Source organism: Aythya marila (genome assembly GCF_965140915.1).
Source record: "Aythya marila genome assembly, chromosome: 2".
Taxonomy (NCBI): Eukaryota; Metazoa; Chordata; class Aves; order Anseriformes; family Anatidae; genus Aythya; species Aythya marila.
In genome coordinates, this window is record NC_139043.1 from 61,088,350 (window position 1) to 61,109,304 (window position 20,955).

General features: G+C 39.9%; 1 protein-coding gene across 1 annotated transcript; it reads left to right on the plus strand.

Moving 5' to 3' along the window:
• Positions 1-203: 203 nt before the first annotated feature.
• On the plus strand, positions 204-19,114 carry PPP1R17 (protein phosphatase 1 regulatory subunit 17). The gene is made up of 5 exons (XM_082752316.1): positions 204-447; positions 7,197-7,306; positions 9,101-9,253; positions 10,705-10,866; positions 17,639-19,114. The coding sequence occupies exons 2-5, from the start codon at positions 7,225-7,227 to the stop codon at positions 17,716-17,718; spliced, it is 477 nt and encodes a 158-aa protein (XP_082608442.1). The 5' UTR covers positions 204-447; positions 7,197-7,224; the 3' UTR covers positions 17,719-19,114.
• The last annotated feature ends 1,841 nt before the right edge of the window (positions 19,115-20,955 follow it).

The following is a 20,955-nucleotide window of genomic DNA, read 5'->3' on the forward strand; positions in this document are numbered from 1 at the left end:
TGCCCTGCCTCCTTGCTCCACTTTTATCCTCGGCTTTCCCCTGGGTCCCAGACAGCATCAGACTTACTCCCTCCCCTTGCCGTTTCCCTTGCGCCTCTTGACACGGTGGCTGCAGCTTGCCTTTTGGCTCCCTTCACTACACACTAAAACCTTTGCATCCCTTCTTGCCCCCTGAGCTCAGCAGCCTCGTCTCCTGGCCGGAGAGTTGCCTTCTCCTTGAGGCACTGCCAGTGTCCTTCATCCTGACCCCTCTCCCACACCACCGGGACCCGCTGGTGATGCTGATTCCCAGCCTCCCAAAGGACGCCTGATCCCAGCATTGCCATAGCAACTGCTCCTGCTGCTCCCTAGATAAGGCAGGCGGCAGCGCCCAGTGGCACCCCAGCACGGAAAGTTGGCGCTCCAGGGAGCCCCAACGCCGAATCTCACCCTCCCCGGCACTGCTCCGTAAGTACTGCAGCCACCCTCCTGCCTGGGTAGCCTCTTGCTTCACTCCTTTCTTTTGCTCTTCCCTTTCCTCTAGCAGACACCACCAGCATCTCGTATCACACATTCCCTCCCTACAGGGAGTGGGCTGGGGATGCTCCCATGCAGGGAAAGTTGGGATGAGGCTGCACCAGGGCTAAAAGGAACGGGATGGAGTCCTGGGGAGTGGAGGGCTTTACAATTGCTTCAACTAACTTTTACTGCTGGGGTGGGACACTTTGTAAGGGGCAGAATGAGAGCTGGTATTGGGACACTTTATGCCTCTACAAAGGGTTGGCACATGCAAGGGTTAGTTTACACCTCGAGGAAACAATTAAGAAAGATTTTGCATTTTTTATTTTCTCAAAGACAAAAATGTTGTTGCCAGAACCTTTGTGCATTTTTCCATTGATCAAAGTTAAAAAATTCAGATTATTTTTGTACAAGTTTACGAGAAGTACTGGTACCCTATCCCCAGTCCAGACTGGCTTTCGAACTAACACTAGAAATGCACTGTCTGTGACAAAAACCTGCTCCCAGACAGTTCTGTGGGATCTTTTGCAATTATTAGTAGCAAAAGTTTTGACAGAGGGAGACACCAGCATCAACACCTAAATATTTCCTAAGAAGTTTAAAGTATGCTTTAGGGAAAAAAAAAAAAAAATCAGATTAATCTGAAAAGAATGGTAGGAAAAAAAATGCCTTTTGTTCATATAATTGAAGAAGAAACTCTGCACAGTAATGTGAGGCTGTTCTGTGTACCCAGGAATATGTCACTCCAAGAGAGTAATGTTAAAAATACAGCAAAACTTGTAATGGAAAGTTTGGACTGGAAGGCAAGAAAATTGAGACTTTCTACTTTTAAGGCATCAAATTTATACTCCAACTGCAGTAGATTGATTGCTTTGCTTTGTTCACAAGAGTTGCCTGGGAAGTACTTGTAGAAGGGTAGGATAGGAGCAGGGAATGAGTGAAGATGCCCATTGAGAAGCCAAGGCTGCCTGCTGGGTGCAGGCTGAAGGAACCAAACACTTGCAGGTTCAGTACATTCCCTGTGGCCCCAGAAATGTTTCAGATGAGCTCTGTGGCTAGCAGGTGGGTGCAAGGTGACTACATCCAGATGATGGTATCTTACTCCCTCTTACACATTTGTGAATGACTTTGTGAAAATAAGGTGCCTACTGACACTGTAGAAGCCTGCAGAGGACGTGCAACAGAAACAAGGACAAGTCTTACTTGCACATTTACTGAAGGAAGAGAAGAGCTGGTGAGGATGCTGGGAGTCTGCCTATCCTTCCTTGCTCCTGTGCACATTGAAACCAGATTGAGGAATTAAATAAATAAATAAATAAATAAATAAATCAAAGCCTGTCAGGAGAGCATAAGGGTGTGCACTGTGGAAGGAAACATATCAGTCTCAGAGGGCAAACCCTGATCCTTCAGCAGCTCTTAGTGAAGTGTAGCGTAGCACTGCCTTCAGTGCAGTAGCCCCTGGCTCATATCTTCATGTGGCAGCACACTGTAAGGTAGTCCCACGTGCTTCCATTTCCAGCTGTAGAGTGCCTCAGCGGCATCAAGGCCAGGCCTGTGCATATGGGAATGCAGAAAAGCATGTGTTCATGTTGTCCCACCCCAAAGCCCCAGTTGTCTCCATTTCTACTCTTGAACTCTCCTTCATCCAGTATCACTTTGGCTTCTTCCCCAGGAGTAGGACACAAGCACGGACTCAAACAAGGTTATAGTGAGGGGATAATCCACTCCAGGCTGCCCACAACCTCTGTTTTGTTTTTCATTCCCCTTGCAACAAATGCCATTAGAAGAAAAACAAAGAGGGAGACACAACTTCCACCACCCTTCTGACAGGGAACATGTAGCCTTGCACTGAGTGGTCCAGCTGCCCCAAGATCTGTGTACTGTGATCTGTGTACTGTGATCTGTGTACAGAGCTATGATCTTTATTCACAGCAGATGCACATACTTAAGTGTTTGGGGTCCAGGAGCAGATAGGCAGCTGGTGTCATGAGGCTTCTGTGGCAGCATTTTTATCAACCTATCAAAACAAAAACCCCTTCGGTTCAGATTGCCTACTGCCACCTAGAAAAAGGATATTCTTAAGAGTACTTTTATTTAGGTAGTGTCCATGTAAACATGTCAAGGATGTTGTTAATGATGATGAATGTCCTGCAAACTACTGCATGCTTTTTGGAGGGATTTTTGTAAATTGTGGAAATAAAACATTCCTCTGACCAAAAAAATAACAATAAATTTATGCTTATGGACAGCAATAGATGGCCTACTGAAGCCCTCAAAAACAGTTTGTGGAGACTTTACAAAAGGGCAGTTCACAAATTCTAGGGAAAATAATGAAAGGAAATGACATGTATGTGTAACAAGCCATGTCCTTAATGGTGAATACTACTGATGTCTGTGCCCAATTAGCCCCTGTAAATTTCGATAAAAATTGAAGAAGAGAAAATATTTTCTCCATCTTATGGGCAAGAATGATCACCTAGTCATGACTCATTTGAGAACTGCAATGTCCCTTTAGTCTGGTTCCAAATAAATATGGGCACCTAATTTCCATGTAGCTTAAAAACCTGAAAATCTTAGAAGCAGGCAAAAAATGCAGATTCAATTTTCCTCTATCCAAAGTCTAGATCAGAATCAAATGAGAAAAGTCCAGTTCTTTAGTATTATCCTCAAAGCTTTAATTTTCTGCCTCACAAGGGAGATTTTTCTCACGAGCTTTCATTTCAAGATGGTTTGAATGTCACATGATCAGAAGACCTCAAAAATTTATAACATTTTGGAAGAAGTCTCTGAGAGTGGCTTTTCTGAGTCTTCCTTAAGCTCTACTCTGACCACTTGAGACACGTATCTGCATTAAACTAACCACACAGTAAAACAGTAAAAGAAAACTGCTCTTTTTGTCCATCTCTAGGTAAAATATTTATATCTAATGGGACCCTAGAATTGGTTGTATTGGCAGACTTTTTAACAAAGCCCCACAATTTAGGCAAAGAAAAGAATTCTATTATTTTCATGCATTTGTGTGTGTATGTGTTTTGAGACTATGTTAGTGAGTGGTATGAGCTGTACATCTCCTTTCTCTGGATATCCATATCAGAGCACTCCAATTACCAAAGACTTCTGATAAAACAAAAACTAATAATAATAATAAAAAAAATAATAATTAAAAAAAAAAAAAAACACACAACAAATCAGAGGATTTGCTTTAAGCTACATAATACCAAAGATGTCATTTAGAAAGTGAGAAGTTCAGGTATTGTTTCATTTGAATTTCCATCTCTTACAAGAGTGTATATTAATAGGAGTCCTGCTATTGTATGACAGTGACTCAACATGAGAACTAGTCCATGTGAGGCTGAAGTAGCTATCAGTTGTACCTTATCATTTCTTGTTCTTCTGTCTCTATGTGTAGAGCCTGTCCTGTTTGATGTTGAATGCTTTTACAAAGAAACAAATAAACAAAAAACTATGTAGGCAAAATCAGAATTTCTCAGCCTTTACGGAAATATTTAAGGCATCTCTGCTCTGTTGTTTCTCAAAAGCAAGAGACTCCAGGTGACTCCTTTGAACACACATCTCTGTGGGAGGTTGGTACAGCCTGGATGTATTGTAAAAAATCTAAATGACTATTGAATTCTAATTCATATGGAAAAGTCTATATCCATTTCAGAAAGTGTCTCCTGCTGAGTGTGATTTAGAGCTTCACTGTAAGCATTAAAGCTGCAAGAAGGATGAATGTGGCTCATTATGCTAAGAGATACAATAGAGAGACCGAAAAAAAATCATAGTCCACCACTTAAATAGCAGGCTTTGCCTTAGAAGGTGACTGACTGCAGGAGAGCACAAAATGTGTTAGCATGAAGGTGGGTAGGAAAGAAGTTGCACTTAACACACTAAAATCTGAGAATGCGCTTCCATTTGTAAAGGCATACTAATGACTTCATACAGTCACTATGGCAGTCTTCCTTTCCACATGAAATATTACTGGGGAATCTGTTTCTTTAGTGTCAGGAATTGATTTTAGTGGTTTGGGAAAGCACCATTACAATCCTCACATACATCACCTCCTTTGAATGAGAGACCTGTGTGTAATGCACAGCAACAGGAAATAATATCACTCACAGTTTCGCACATCATATGCAACATACAGAGACCCAAGACACCACTATGCATTCTGGTAATCCTTTTCTTTGTATTCTTTTGTCACAAAGATTGGAAGTACATTTGTAAACATGGCAAAACTTTCTGCTGGGCAAATTTTTCAAAATTATTGGGGTCAGAAGTTAGGCTGTAAAGCTATATTTTAAAGCATGCTGAGGGCTTGATGTCTGTGCCTGTGAAAATATAAAGACAGATCCAAGAGATGTAGATTGGAAAATTATTGTTCAATCTATTGAATTAAGAGAAAATAATAAGGTAATCTCTTATAATTTGCATATACCAATCCTAGATGAAGTCTCTTTATGAGTTTGATTTTCATTAGGTGAAATAACTCCATGAAAGAGCTTAGTGAAATCAGACTAGTGTTAAGCAGATTTTAATGGTATAAGTTACTACCAATTTTACAATTAAATTTTACTACTTATTTCCACATTTTTTTCACTCAAGACCTATTTTAAAAAGATCCATAATCTGAAATGGTATCCCTGATTTTACTGAAATCTTTCTAAATGGGGTAATTTTCAGAAAAGAATGTTATCCCCACATAGTATTTAGCTAACAGCCAGCATACTTTAATCAAATCCTATAAAATCCAATGGCACAGAATAAATAAACAGTTTCTCCCTCTAATCACAAAATGTAGTGTGACTCTTCATATGGCTATATAATAAGATTATGTTTTAAATGAAACATTGGCTGCTTTATTTTAAGCCATAGTTACTGCTTTATAAAGTCAATAAATAGAGCAAGCATACCATTTTAAGGTGCATTCAAAGATTTCTTTATGAAGGGACTTCCTAAGTAGAAGATTTTTATTTATTTATTTATTTAGTGAAATGGTCAATGATGTTTTTAGGCAGTATAACCATTTAGTACAGATGTGAGGCTAGACGAGGCCAATACTGCAGAGGTTGAACCCCTTACCCAGTCCTGATTCAGTAAGATATTTAGGAATTTATGGAATTTTACAAATTTCTGTGAATTTTTAATTCTGAAGGGTATGGGAGTTAATGCCTTAAGCACATTATGAGTCAATGCTCCTGACATTTATTACTGTAAGTTAATGTCACACCACATATTCTGAAGTCAGTAGAGTTTAGGACATGTTTTTCCATCCCCTGAAGAATTACCTCATTGGATGATTATGGTTCTGACCTTTCACATTTTGTTTGGCAAATATTTATGTGACTGTATTTTGCTTGAGGTTTAATTGTTCTTTATATAGATGCAAGTTTAGTCAGAGGAATGAGGTTAGCAGCCCTACTGTTCTGTTTATTGCTGACAAAAAAACACTGCAATTTACAGATACATTACATTTATATGTAGTTTCTTGACCTCTAGCAAGACCAAAATGAACTTGCACAGTACTCTCCTGTTCTCTCATCTTACCCTCCTTTTCCCTGTTTTTCCTCTAACTGCCATTTCTTTCACCTTTCTCTGTTATTTACCCTTCTTTCAGTACCTCCCTTTCTTTCCTCTTTAATTTTCCATTTCCTTCTACTATTAATGTTGCCTCCAGCTTTTTCTCTTCATTGCCTTCCTGCTCCCTACAAGAAAGTCACAGTCTGCTCTTATTCCCCAAAAATAAAGAACAGAGGTTGTGATTAGGAAACTACCACAGCTGTAGCTGGCTTAAGCCAGTGATGCCCAGATCACGTAAAAAACACCTTCAGATTGACTTTTTTTTTTTTATAACATATATATATATATAACATTGCTCTGTTATTCTGATGGGTTTCTGCTCAGCAACAACAGAAATTATTGACAGTAAAAAAATGGTCTAACCAACTTTGCCCTGTGATGACATCTGGAGTGGGTCCAGAGTGAGCAAGTCCAGTATCAAATCTCAGCTTAGGGGATCCTGGGGATGCTCAGGTAGAGAGAGCACCTTGAAGCCCAAAGTAGTGATTCAGTGAGACCTACAAACACAGATGCTTAAGCAGCTTTATGAAATGGGTCCCCACTGTTCCTACCAAGGCCATGAGGTCACCTAACTCACACTAACTCTGGGGTTTGCAGGCACTGACCATCTTCCAGACTCAGCTGTCACACCTGGGTCTTTGAGAGTATCTAGGCCATTTTAGAGGAACTGGAATTGTAAGAATAACTCATCAGCATTCCTAGTTGGATTGAATAATAAACACCAAACATGATCCTTAGTTTACAGCTGAGGAAAAATGTAGACTGAAAACAGAACAAAATGTTCTATTTCCTAGCATTTACTTTGTGTACGTGATAGCACTTTATGGACAATCAAAGGCAGTATTCTTCCACAGAGCTGATATATTTCCTGTGATTGTGTGGGTTGCTTAAAGCAAAGTGGGTGGAAAAATGGGATATTACATGTGTAACCAAGGCTGTGAATAAATGCACCTCTTAGCATGCTTGAGCTAAATCAGGTCAGCAGACTCTATGACAGAGAGCAGCTGGAAGACAAGAACTTGCCTTGATCTGGCTAGCAAGTGCATGCCTAATACTGACACATCTGCTTTATGTCATGCTGCCACCTTCTTTTTTTATTTTATTTTTTGGTGCTGTAGTTTCAAAGGGGAAGAAAAACCCATTTCAATGATGTCGACAGAATGTGTTCAGCCACTTGATATCCCAGAAGACAGACTGGACAAGCGAGATTCACACTGTAACCATTTAGGTAAGTGTTATTAGATGATGTCATTGCAGAAATTGGAGAGGTGTTGTCTTCAAATGATTAGGTCTTGTCCAGTGGCTGTTTTTCCCCTCCAGCAATACAACTGAGTCCTCATGAAACCCGATAGATTACACCTTCTGCCGACACTTCTGATGCCAGATGGAAAAGCAAAGAGTGTTTTTCCTTCATATAAATATTAGCTGAAGCTCTAGAGCGAAGTTAATTAACAAGGAAAAAGAAAAAAGCGTCATTGTTCTTTTTCGCTAGAAAAAGTAGAACAGTTTCTTCATGTATACTACAATAAACTGAAAGTCAGGATATTACTGATCCCTCCCTAAATATTTATTCCATATGCAATTTCAGTAACAGATTTCAAACACCCCCCTTTGCCTCCACTGGGGCAGCTTTCTAAATTCTTTTCTCCCTTCATTTTCAATCTGTTTCCTCTCTTGAACCTATTTCATATATAACTTTTGCACTAAGAGTACCAGAGGCATCTTGTCTCCACCAGACACCTAAATACCAGACTTCATACATGATAGATGTGCTTTTTGCATATTCATGGTCTTTCTCTGTGCTTCAAATGCTATTACTTCACCCCAGCCTTGCAGAATTGTCATAAAGATTCAGCAGCCCAGAAAAACAAAATCTATTTGCTTGTTGTTACCCCTCTGATGACAGTAATGAAACACATGCAATTTCTATTTCTTGTCAAAAAAGTGTCTCATCTCAGGCAAGAAGAATTTTATGAACTTTCTTTGTCTAGCCTAGGTATCCTTTAAGGACTTCCTTTGTCTAGGAAGGTATCTTCATCCTGCCTCTGCCGCAGCATTTCTAGCCAAAGGCACCACTTCTATAACTGTTGGCATGCTAAATGTAATTGTTCCATAAAATTATGTAGTTAAATAAGTACAGTACTAGTTCCACTCTACAAATGTTCCCATCAAGGGATGGGAAATTGAGGCAGTGGGAGGTTAAATTAGTTAACATGCATGGTTAACACCATGCAGAAAGCCTAGGAGGGCTGCAAATATGATCTGCATCTTCCAGGGATCTAACCAGAGGGTTGTCCATTGGGGTTGGGGGGACCCGCTGAAGCCAACCAAGCAACATTTGAGAAATCAAAGCTTTGGTTTGTGTGATAATGCTAATGACAGGCTAGACTCAACAATTTCAGTTTGCATAAGCACCCAGAAATGCAGATCCTTTCAGAAAAAAAACATGCCAACCATCTGAGTCAAGGCTTGTTTGAAGAGAAAACCAAAATTTCAGTGTAATGTTATGTAAATCAAAAGTGAACACCGATGGCTCAGTGGCTCTGGAATAAAAGCCAGCTCTTGAAGGGAACAATATGCTGGCTTGGTTTGCCAATACCTCAGGCTGAGCCCCCACACATAAATCTTTACCTCACAGAAGTGCCCTTGTAACTCTGTAAGACAGCCTGCACAGTTAGAGCTGAGCGAAACAGTGATGGACTGCATGATGATAGAGCCTTCCCTCTGACACATAACACACCACTGTCCACAGTTTTCTCCCTCTACCACCTACAAAGCAGAAGGACCACCTAAGTCACTTGACTCCCACATAGTGTGGCATAGAGGCCTCTTGTACTGACTTTCTATTTAGAAGATACTCCACAGTATCCACAGTTTTAGAAGAAACTCCACAGGTGTTTTAGACTACTTGGATGAAAGCAGTGTTATTAAAGCTTTTCTTTTCACCTTCTGGTTTATTATTTCACTTCAGCTTCAATTTCTATTCATCTTTTTTTTTTTTTTTTTTTTTTTTTAAATACAGAAGACCTTTCAGAGCAACTGATTAAGAGTTGTGACCTCAAAAAGAAACCAAGAAAAGGTAAAACTATTCAGCCTTCCCAAAACACTGAACAGGAGCAAAAAAAGCCAAGGAGAAAAGATACACCAGCTTTACATACACCCCCACCACTAACAGGTAAGCAATACGTATTTTGACTTCCGAATCCCAGTTCATCCTACAGAATTGGCTGGGAGACCTCTTTATATCCCCTTGGAAGTAGGCAGGAACACAGCTGCATGCCATGTGCACCCCAGAATACAGGTGAATGGAGAGAGGCTGATTTTTTCAAAGGCATTCCCTGTTATACAAAGGGCTTTCTCACAGCATAAAGGAACACCGAGGTGTGTGGGTGTGTGTGCCTGAAAAACATGCTCCCTTGGGGCTCACAGTCTTACTGCCTTTAGGTGATAAATGGCATGTGCTTATCTCCATCAGCTTCGTGATGCTAGACACCCAGATTCAATCTGGTCCAAAACTAAAAAGGATCCAGTTCAGGCCCTGTACCTCCTTGTGCCCAGGGGAAGGCTGAGCAGGAGTGAGGCTGGGAGCAGACAGGAGAGGCACACACAGGCCAGCTGAGGGTTGCTCCTCCTGGAATTGCAGAGCTCCTGTGCATATGGGGACCCTGGCAAAGGACATGTGTTTAGATAAGAAACACCACAGCAGAAACCACCACAGCAACAAAGGAACTCCTTGTAGGATGCTCTTTGCTGCTCTGCACCAACATACCTCTGCAGTTCAAGAACTAAACGCCACCAACCAGGGGAAGGGAAGAATGAGCAGGAGACTGCCACTGAAACCTGGTAATTTTCCAAGATCAACAGGAGGAATAAATGTTTGTCACTTCCCTCTGCTAACATGATCTCCTTGTGTGTTCTCTGGGGAGAGAGCTGTGCTCTTGTATCAACTGCATTGACTTCTTCTTCCCATGCTACATACATGCAGAGGAGTTAGCCAGTAACCAAGTGCATGGTCCCCTGTGTGCCTGCAACAAGTCACACTTACTAAGTGAAAAACAAGTATTGGAATTCACTGGGATTTTCCAGTATTTATAATCCAAATATTGAACTCATCACCCCTGACTCTTCAGCTTTCACACGTATCTGCCTCTCAGTAATTCTCTCTCTTGGGAAATTGCTCAGAGCCTGGAAAGCTGCATTCTGTACCCCAGGTAACAATTTTATGAAGAGTAAAGAGTTTCTCTAGTTAAAATAGGCCACTTTGGAGTAGCCACAATGCTCCCATGCAGAAACTTGAGCATCTATATGATTAAACTACTTTGATAATAAGCCTAAGCTTCCGAAATAGAGCATTGCACTCATCTTTACCATGATTTCTGGTGGCTACAGTTTAGCCCATTAGGTACAGCCATAAACCATCTGCCTGAGAGTGTCGCTGTCTGTAGCCTATGGGATATAATTGACTTAGAAGAAATGTATTCTGTTGCAAATCCAGAAGGGAAGGCACACCATACGGAGCAGAACATATGCATCCTTACTTCAAAGTAGCAATTGTGAGTTATCAGGTGCAAATTTCTTCAGCGTCTGCAAGGCCAACGTGGCATTTTCTTTTATTCTTTCCTGCAGGCATACTTTCAGACTTCTCTGATAATCTGCTGAAAAGGTATGGTATCACAGAGAAGCCACAGAGAGATAGAGTGAGTCCAGGCTCTCAGATCACTGAACTGCAGCAGAAAAAGCCAAGGAGAAAAGATACGCCTGCAATACACATCCCACCCTTGATAATAGGTAAGAAATTTAATTAAAGGTGCTCCAAGGCTGAAAGGGTGTTGTTTTGCCCAGTGTACTCAGCAATTCCTGCTGAACTGGATCTATTTGATCAAACTATGCAGCAGTGGTGGTTCATGGAAAGTCCTTTCTGTATCCACTGCTCATGCTTTTGGGACAGAAGGGTAGGGGAGTAAGAGGAGACATTATGTCACATGATTATCTCATGCAGAGATGATTTTGTTTTTTTGTGAAAATCCAGCCACTGCCCTACTTTTCAAACTTGAGCACAATGTAAACTTTAAAGCCACCAGCACCAGTGTAGCTCACACTGCCTCAAACATCCTGGAACAAAGCTGTCCTGATGAACCTCCTGTTAACTTGAGTCCCTAGCAGGCACTGAGGAAACCGAGCTGTGAACTTGCAGTTAGCAGCACCCTAAAGAAAGTTCTGTGCTTCTGGCACAATACACAGTGCAGCAGCTAATTTGTTTAATGAGCATATGCATTCAGCCACCCATGTTTTGGCCCTAAGACCTTTTGTTTGCTGAGTTTCCCACATTCCTGTATCACAGAAGAGCCTCAATTCATCAATGTGTCTGAAGCCTTTTTAAGATGTAAAGCACTGTGGAAGTGTTAATTACTGCTGCAAACCATGGAAGCAGGAAATAGCACAAGTATCTATGCTATACACCAGCTGTTTCCTGATCACAGGCTGGAGCAAAAAATGAATGAGTGAATGAATAAATGAAGGAAAAACAACAAATCAGCCAACAAACACCAGATCCAAAACTAGTGCTGAAAGTGGAAAATCCTGTTCCCTTAGGAAACTCTAATATGAACCAATTTTTCTGTGGTTTGGCAGGACCAAACTGTAGGACACATCAGATGAAGAGGTCCTGTGACAGATGCTTTTGTCCTGAGTGACTAAGCAACAGCTCAGTAGATCAAGCACCTGAGTTCTAGGTACTCATGGGATTTTCTGCACACCTGAGAATTATAAGGTGTGTAAATGGCTTCAGCAATCACAATAGGTGCTTATATTTTTAGACATTTACTATTCTTATGAATCTGATCCTTCATGACTGACTCAAATGTGCAAGATTTTTTTTCATTAAGCACCTTACATTAATCAGCATGGAGCTTCCTAGAGCAGAGAGGAGTATGACTAAACTTGCAGGATTATGGCAGCAAGCATTGCAAATACTAGTTCCTTGCAAACTGATCTGCTCAAGCAAAGTACATTTTTTTATGCACTCATTGAACTCTTGTATCTAAATGGCCTCTGGCATTTAGACCACAAGTGAGTCACTGGAAACCTGGTCTGATCTTTTGTTGGGTGGAATTAGTTCTATCATACAACTTCTGAGGCCAACTGCAAATGCTCCACTTTGAAATATTTAATATAGAACACCGATAATTACCTGCTCATATAATCGCTGCAGGAAATTATCAAGCAAATCACCCAGAATTTCACATGACAAATAAATTAGGTAGGAAAATATCATAGTCTTTCAGGGACCAATTCAGAAACAGAAGCAGAGGCAAAGTTTATCAAATAATTTGTAACAAATACCCCTGTGGCCCTTGGAAGAAAATTGACATTATTTTGGTCAATTCAAAAACACTCCCAAGAAAGTTGCTTTCAGCCATTTGTAGCACCTTTGAGTATGCAGTGCGTCCTTTGGACTTCAGAGTATATACAGAGAAGGAGGATCTGAAAGTAAAAAAAGTGCTCGATAGAAATCAAAGATGAACTGTGTGGCAGTGAAGCTGAGATGATTGACTCTTGTTTTGGTTTAAAAGTAATTTCTAGCTAAGAGGATGTAGCAAGGGAGAATTATTTCTTTGACACATCTCAACAACACTCTGGTTAGATTAGCACTTATTACACCATGTTTCTAGCCTAGCCTTAATTAGCTCAAGTTGGCACTTAAGGGTGAAATACTCATTTTAAGGATCTTCTCAACTTTCCTCCCATGAACACTTCTTTAATGTTAATAACTTTTATAGCAACAGGAAGTTAATACAAGTTATGTGGTAACAAAAATACATCCCCAAATGGTTTAGTAATCACAAAACTCAAAAAGAAAGAATACAAAAAAAAAAAAATGCAGTGACTTTCAAATATGCTACAAATTTCCAAGTGTGTGCATTTGCTGTAGAATGATAGAAACTAATACATTTTTCAATTGTTTCCATTTATACTTCCCATGACTCTTGCCTACTGGTGAAGACACCTTCCAGCACTCAGCATGGATACAAAGCAGCCTGCTAAATGCTGCCTCTACCTGAAGAAAACTTTTTCAGATACTGTTCCCTGTGTCCATTTGCTAATGATTGACTGCCTCTGGCAGACTTCTGCTTCTACTGGGGGCAAAGCAGCCTATGTGTGAATGCCTGACTGTGGTTCCCTCTCTACAGATGCATATTTTCACGATACGTACCAATATACAGAGCTCTGCTGGTTGAAAGCTGCCGGCAGCAACTCAGTGTCTTGCTATGAAAAAGTGACTCATTGTGGCTGAAAGCTGGTCTGGTATTTACTACTTGTTTACTTTCAGGGTTATCCCATCAGGTCGCAGACAGAGAATAAACAAACTGAACTCTTGTGGAACAGCTGTGCAAAATAGCATCTGAATTATAGACTCAGAGACCCGAGAAGCCCCAGCAGGGCTATGTGAGCTAAATAAATATAGAAAGGCCTTTCTGTCCCTGTGTTCCTGGTACCAGCATTGGAGGAGGAAGCAGCACAATCAGTGCCACGTGTACCTCTTGTGACCTGTGTTTAAGGATTGTTCTGATTTCTGATTTCCCCTTCTCATCCCTCCCAAATGTCCCTGTTCCTGGTGTATCAAAAGCAATACAAAAAAAAGTCCATGTAATTGTTTGTAGTAACAGAGAATAATTACTAGATTATCTTTTTAAGCAGCTGTCCACACACATAGCTTTGTTGATAATGTAGATTAAAAGGGCAGCTGTGTTATCGCTCGTTGTTTTGACCAGCTGGTTACAAGTGCTCTAGGACAGTCCTCTTCCACCTTGAGTGGCTAGAGACTAGATCACAAATAAAGTCAAACAAGCTACAGAAAGTGACAAAAAATAATGCATCTACTGGATGCAGGTGATCTGAATGAGAAGTAGAATCAGTTTCACACTTTGCAAACATCCAATACAAATGGAAAATGGAGTTATAGAAAGGTGGCTGCTAAATTAGGATCTTTATGTTGTTACCTGGGTGAACCCATATCTCCCCGTTGTCTGCAGGTGACTAAGGAAATCAGTTCCTGAGCCGACTTAAATGTCTAAGCATGGACATCACAAAAACCTACCTTTCTTTTTAATGTACTCAGGCTTCAACCTCCTGTTGCAGCAGCACAAAAAACATTGTGCCGCGTGTGTACAACTGAGCCATGGAGTAGAGAGACCTCTGCAAGTGGCCAGCTCCCCTTCAATCAGCCAATTCCTTGGCTTTCTAAAGGGATTAGACTAGAAGAAAAAACATAATCACAGTTCTAAGGTGGTTTTTTGTTTGTTTGTTTTGTTTTGTTTTTTTCATCACATACAACAGTAAATGATTTAACTTAATCCAAAGCCAGCACTCAGCTCTGAGACACTCTTTATTGCTATCCCAACTTATGAACATATTCAATTCAATTTGTAAGAGCTCTTCAGGACTGCAGGTTTGAGCAAGAATGTAAATGCAGGTGTAAATATGGGAGCGTAAATGTGGCTGCATAGGGTTTCTTAATCAGATCAGAGATAACTAGTAAAGCCACAGTGTCAAGCCCTCATTCTCTCTTATGTCCTACAAACCCAGTTAAGGTAGCTCCTTTAGGATATTAACTTCCCTGCTCAGTGAAAACCCTTGCATAACATAGGAGCAGCACAACCCCTTTCCTTTACAGGGGATGTGACTGGAGCACTCGAGTCATCTTCCAGCCCAGCTGCCGGAGTTGTCTATACACAGTCAAGTGGAACTGGTGCCCTCTTGGCAGTTTTCTGATTTACATCCCAGGGGAGAGGTTTAGATCTAGGTGGTACCTGGCAAATGGTTGATCTAACCCAACTTCTTTTGCCTACATCTGAGCTTCCTAATAGAAGTTCTCATGAGCTCTCTGTGAGCCTTTGAGGTCCTAGTCTCTAGCTAAAAATTGCAAGTAGTTGCAATTTCTTTGGGGAAAATATGACTACGCTGTAATTCTATGCTGCTTTCTTAATCAGATCTCTTGGCAGATATTAACAGAACAACCTACCAATCCTTAAAACAGATCTGTGGGATGAGCTACATTTCATAATATGCACAGCTGAGAAAACAGAAACAGGGAGGCTAAATGATTTACTTGAACAGTAAACAGAGAAAAACTGATTTACAAATGTTCTCAAATTCCCACATTCTACTTACTTTTAAACTTGTAATTTCCACGGTGTTCTGTAAAGCAGGGTTTCTCCACAAGTGATCATATCAAGCAAACAAACAAAAAAATTACTTCCCAGAGTTATAAATGTAATTCCAGCTAAATCATATCATTTGTATGTACCACTTTTCTACTGTTTCACATTAGAAGTCTGATGTTAAAGACACATGGTTTTTCTTGAAGTGGCTGGTGGTCCACATTGTAGAAATTTAATATCCTGCAACTAGAGAAAAGAGAGGCTATACCATCCTCTGGGCTTTGAGTTTTGAACACTACTGAAAACCTTTGGAGTTCACCAGTCACTAAAATGACTCATTGAAAATGAGTCATCATCTTGCTATTGATCGTGGTAAGCATCTGGTGTGCTTCTGCTGTAGGTCCACATGAGAGCTGGATACTTCTGCTTGTCTGCTACCTTCCAGATGTGTCTAGGGCCTGCTCTAAAGGGGCATGTAATCATGCCATCAGAATTAAACTCACTTTTCCTGCGTGACTTGGTAATTCAATTAGGAGTGAGAGTGGACATGATCAATTACAATGCAGCTTCGATTAGTTTACATTCCTGATCTCTTATTCCTGAGTTTATCCTAAACACAGGTTAGTTCTCATCAAATTAAGTATTTGAAAGCACAACTAAAATGCTCTTAAAAAGTAACTTCAATGTTGTGTTTCCAAATACTTCATGAAGAAAACAAAGAAAGAAACAACAAAGACAACAGAAAAACAAAAGTCTGCATTCATCTAAATTGTCCATAATGAAGAGAAGTCAAGGTAGGGAACATTAACATCCATCTCCATAACATGACATAATTCTTTGCTGTTAACAATCATGGTTACTCAACTGCTACTTGAATATATTAAGTCCTTTTTGTTTCAAAATAGTATTCATGCACACCTTTCAGTTTATCTCATGGTCCTGCTGAAACCATCTATTTCACAAGAACCTCATATAAAGGAAGCAGGAGGTAATTTAAATGAAAATCAGTATAGGTTAATATTTTTATTAATTCATCAAATCTCAAAAAGACTCCAAAGCTGAAGAAAATCTTCCTGTGTGGTATTGCTCTATTTTCAGACTCATGAAGGCTGAAAGCCTTCTCTGTTCAGAGTGCTTTCAATGCAGAAAGAAGCAAAACAGGTTGGTTTGACAGAACAGCTCAGCTGGTTAGTGTAGACTAAAAGCAAACACTAAGACTGAATTAGGGTGATATTTCATTGGTTTCGACTCAGTGGTTGCCCTCATCCTGTTTTTAGACTATATTGACCTCTACACCAAGGAAGATGACCATGAACTATATCTTACAGGTCGCTTGTTTTTTGCTGGGAACAGGCAAAACCAACACAATCTGTTAAAATAAGGATCAGTAATATTTTTAATGCATTGTCCTTGTCCTCTCTTTGCTTTATTAATCTAATTTCTAATAAAGAGAGCAGTTAAAGTAACAGTGACATTATGATATCACATAAAAGCCTCAAGGTCTTACCGTTTTAATTGAGAGAGAAAGGGAAAATGAGAAAAGGGGAGAGATTTGTGGGAGATATGATCCACAACCTATCTATCTAATTAATAAAGACTTTGAAAGTAGAGAATACTTAGACATGGAAGATATGTTACATAGTATGCATACATCTGAAGAATCTGGTTTCTGGAATCCCCATGGTGGGCTCTAACTGTGTAATCAAACTTTCTTTCAAGTTCATGTCACATTGTTCTTCAGTGCTTTCATGATAAGGATGGGGTCTTATTTTTCTTCTATTACGGGATAGATAGGCCTTAAAAGCTTGTTCAAACCCCAAGCCTCAGTAATTCATATACTTGCTCCAAGTCTTCAGTAACACACCAGAGTCTGTTTTAACATCAGTCTTAATCCTGCTGCTTCTGCAGTTTATTGATACCATATAGCTTCAGTGGGAATGGTACGTGGTGTATGGGTATTCTAACATTTGTCTCTTGTGTATTTGTGAAATCTAAGTCATATTGCTATATACATATGGAAAGCAAGAATGCATACACATATTAATTACAGTATTTATTTCACCAGACAAGCTCTTTCTTTTTTTAGGTTCCCAAACCCTTTTAACAAACAGGTTACCAGACAAATCTTCAGTGTCTCTTTTCACAGGTAGCAGAAATATGCTGGATTTAAGAGTGCTTGGTAATTTTAGCTAAAAACGCAGGGATCCAATTCTAGTTCATGAGGAGATGGATGTGCCAAAACTAAATGAGGAGTAACTCCCATGGTGTTAGAAAACTACTTTAGGACCAAAAAAAATAGAGAGGATAGAAAAGTCTTCTTATCCTGATATTTTCTGAAGAAGTTCTATTTAAAATCAATTCATTTTTTTTTCTCCCTCTCTTGTTCTTCTGTTTTTAAGGGACTAAGCTGCTTACAGAAGAAAAGCAAACAGTGATTATGGAAGATGAAGAAAAGGATGGAGACACAATCCCTAGCTAAGATTACAGTGATATTTTCAATAATGCAATGTAAATAATTCTGGGTCATTCGAAGTGGCAGCACATAGAAAAATAAGTCCTTTCATTTTTATAAACAATAAGTTTCTCAAACATGCACTTGAATTTAAACTATCTTCAAGTGCATATCTGCATCTCATGAAATCCCAGAAAGCATCACAGGATATGACAGAAAATTTGCCTACATGTAGGGTTGGAAGGATTCTCTTGGTTTACTAAAAGCATCTTCCCAGGATTTTTGTCTCTGAGGGATCCACCTGAGATCAGATCTAGTATCATGTAGTGTGGTGATGAAGACTGACACAAAGGACTGTACTGATACAGTGTAGCTGGCACTAGACACCGGAGTGTCAGTAAGTGTATGATAACACATACCACCGGATACCACAGGGTGGTAAAACCTCAGCTAATGATTCAAATTACATTTTTCTCCTGACATTTCACCTCATTTTCCCAGCTCTTCTCCATTGGAATAATGTTGACCACAGTGAAAATTTCCACATGTAGGGCAGATGTGGTTGATGTTCCTGAAATTCAAAGCCAACACTTCTTGTGCCTGTATCTGCTCATCAGTGGTGTCTGTGAGGAGAAAAGGGTAGATGTACTGTAGTACAAAAGCTTACAGCTCTGGGCTGTCAGCATTGACACATCAAACAGAACAGAGGGCAGAGCTCTCAGAAGAGAAACATACGGGAAGCACAACACTTGCCTGTTACACTGATTTTTTTTTTTTTCTTTCAAAGGTTTTATTCCTGAGTTGGTGAAAGATGAACTAGCTGTACATTTGATCCTTTTACTCCATGTTTTTTCTTTTTACACTTGCTTTTTAAACTCAGTCCTCAGTTGTCAGCAAGGAGAGGCTGTAAGGATTAAAAATCACAACAGGAGATTCCAAACTAGTAAAAGGAGTAGCATTATTCACTGCCAGATGCATACTGCAAGGTGAAACAGCATAGTGCTTTTATTATTATTATTATTATGTATTTTTTAATAGTTTAACTCATTAATTCAATCAAGAATTGTTTTCACAGCCAGCTACAGTCTTCAACATTTGTGCAGAGACGGGTACTTGTAGAATATTGTACGTAATAGGTAGGGCTGGATAGATTTCTGCTTACCTTATTAGCTCTGTACGCTAGATGGAGCAGCACTGCCAGCTGGACCCTTAGGGACCTTGGCAAAGAGGTTAAAGATCATCTAGCCTGGCAGACTGAATTCAGCAATCTTTTTAATACACATAGGCAGACAGCTGAGGAACATACTAGTTTGGACTTCATTTGCCACAGTGACTGACCCAGCATCTTTCATGACAGTGCAGTCCATTCACAGATGTTCAGCTTCAAAATGTAATCAACAAGCTTATAATAAATGATAGTACATTAAAGCATGCAAGAGAGCAGTTTTATTATTAATGGAATGTGTGATACCTAGCAGGTATACTTTTAATCCTGTTAATATATCTGAAAGATAAGAGAATATTTAAAATATGACCAATCAATATTTCATATAATAACATTCACTTAAGGTACACAGTAAAGTATGTCACTGCAAGTACGTGGTAAGAATGTAGACACAATAAGTATGTCACATCTATGAACCAACGCACTGTTAGTGTTTATGTTTGGGAACTGGAAGTTAAAACTCCATATCCACATAACATCAAGTAGGCAGTGAGGTCATCCAAACTCTATACCATGTCTGTCACCTGTGCCCTCTCCTTATGGATGTGAGTTCTTTGACCGTCAGACCTTGAATGCCCTTCTCACTACCAAGAGTTTCATTTGGATCCCACTCAAGTAGCTCAAACAAAGCATGATGATTAAATACAGGAATACTTACAGGACACAAAGTAGGAATGAAGCTGCTGAGGCCAGTTTGGGATCATGCTGTGCTTCAGAGATTAGGGATTCAGACAAAGAATAAAGGACATAGCCCCCTCCTGCTGCAAAACACAGAAATAAGACAGATATGTTGCCCCTGTAAAAGAAGGTCCATGGCATAAGACTCCCTATACATTTATCAAGAGCCAAGGCACTACAACAACAATTGGGCTTTATGTAAGTGGTGCAGTTCCTAATGTGAAGAATATTTTTAGTGCTCTAAGAAAATTAATTTCAGGCTTGAGTGAGGTAAAGCAGCTAATCATGCATTTGCATACACTGGTTCACACCAGCTTCACAAAACGGTACACACAAGAAAAAAATACCAAGTTTTATTACTTATTACACCCATCCTTAGAGTACAACTGTGGCCCTGTTTCTCAAAAATAAATAAATAAATAACAATTCTCAGAATTTATTATCTTCTGGCAAAACTTATTCCTGTTTGGATTACACTTATGTCAACTGAGTAGTAGCTGAATTATTGAATCCCAGCTGAGATTCTGCACCTCTAAAACAGCTTTTGTCCCCCTACAGAAGCTTCTGCATAATGTAAAAGAAAATATGTGTAGTACTCACCAAGGGCAATCAAACTCTGCTTCTATATTGATGTTAGCAGTGGGGAGGAGAAGAGAAGAAATATGCATGAGATGCAAAGACAGAAGAGTGGCCATTCTGTAAGAACTCTCCCAAAACAGCATCAACACAAGCAGTGCTCATGCTAGGCCTTTTCAAGATTTTAACTATTCCCTCCTATTGCAAACCAGGATTGTCCCCTATGATGAAGGTGCCTCAGAGTTCACTTGGTACTCATACAGGACTCAGGAGATGTTCACATTTTTTTTTCCCAGCCAGCAGCTCCCCATGGCTCTGCCAAGCACAGTGCTTGACCCTTGAGGCTGCAGTACTTGTTTCTCTCTGTTTATATGAGTGAAAAGAGCAGCACAGTAGCCTTGGATTGCTCCAGGTTGGCTGCCCCAGGACTCTGGAGAATCATTAGAGATGCTCTGAGGAGCATAAAGGCTTTAGTGCATCCCCAAAACATTTTGTCACATTGTTAACCCAAGAATCAGTTTGTCTTCAAATGTAGCTTTGAGTGTGATTCAAGTTTAGTTTTACTAACAAAGTTGGTGACTATTTTCATTAACCCAATACAGTAATAGTGAGTAGGTGGAGTCCTGAAAAGATTCAAATGAACATCAGCAATGAATTAGCCATGAAAACACACATTTAGATATGAAGGCTTCTAACACAAGGCACAAGCACAAATAGGATGTGAATGACTTCATTGCTTTAAAGAGGACATTTTTCAAAGGCTAGAGAATATTGACACAACTTAA

Bases quoted from the DNA above. Each gene is read 5' to 3' on its own strand.
- PPP1R17 (XM_082752316.1), top strand. From the start codon at position 7,225: ATGATGTCGACAGAATGTGTTCAGCCACTTGATATCCCAGAAGACAGA. The intron at 9,254-10,704 runs GTAAGCAATACG...TCTTTCCTGCAG, and splicing joins TACACCCCCACCACTAACAG to GCATACTTTCAGACTTCTCT. The intron at 10,867-17,638 runs GTAAGAAATTTA...TCTGTTTTTAAG, and splicing joins CATCCCACCCTTGATAATAG to GGACTAAGCTGCTTACAGAA.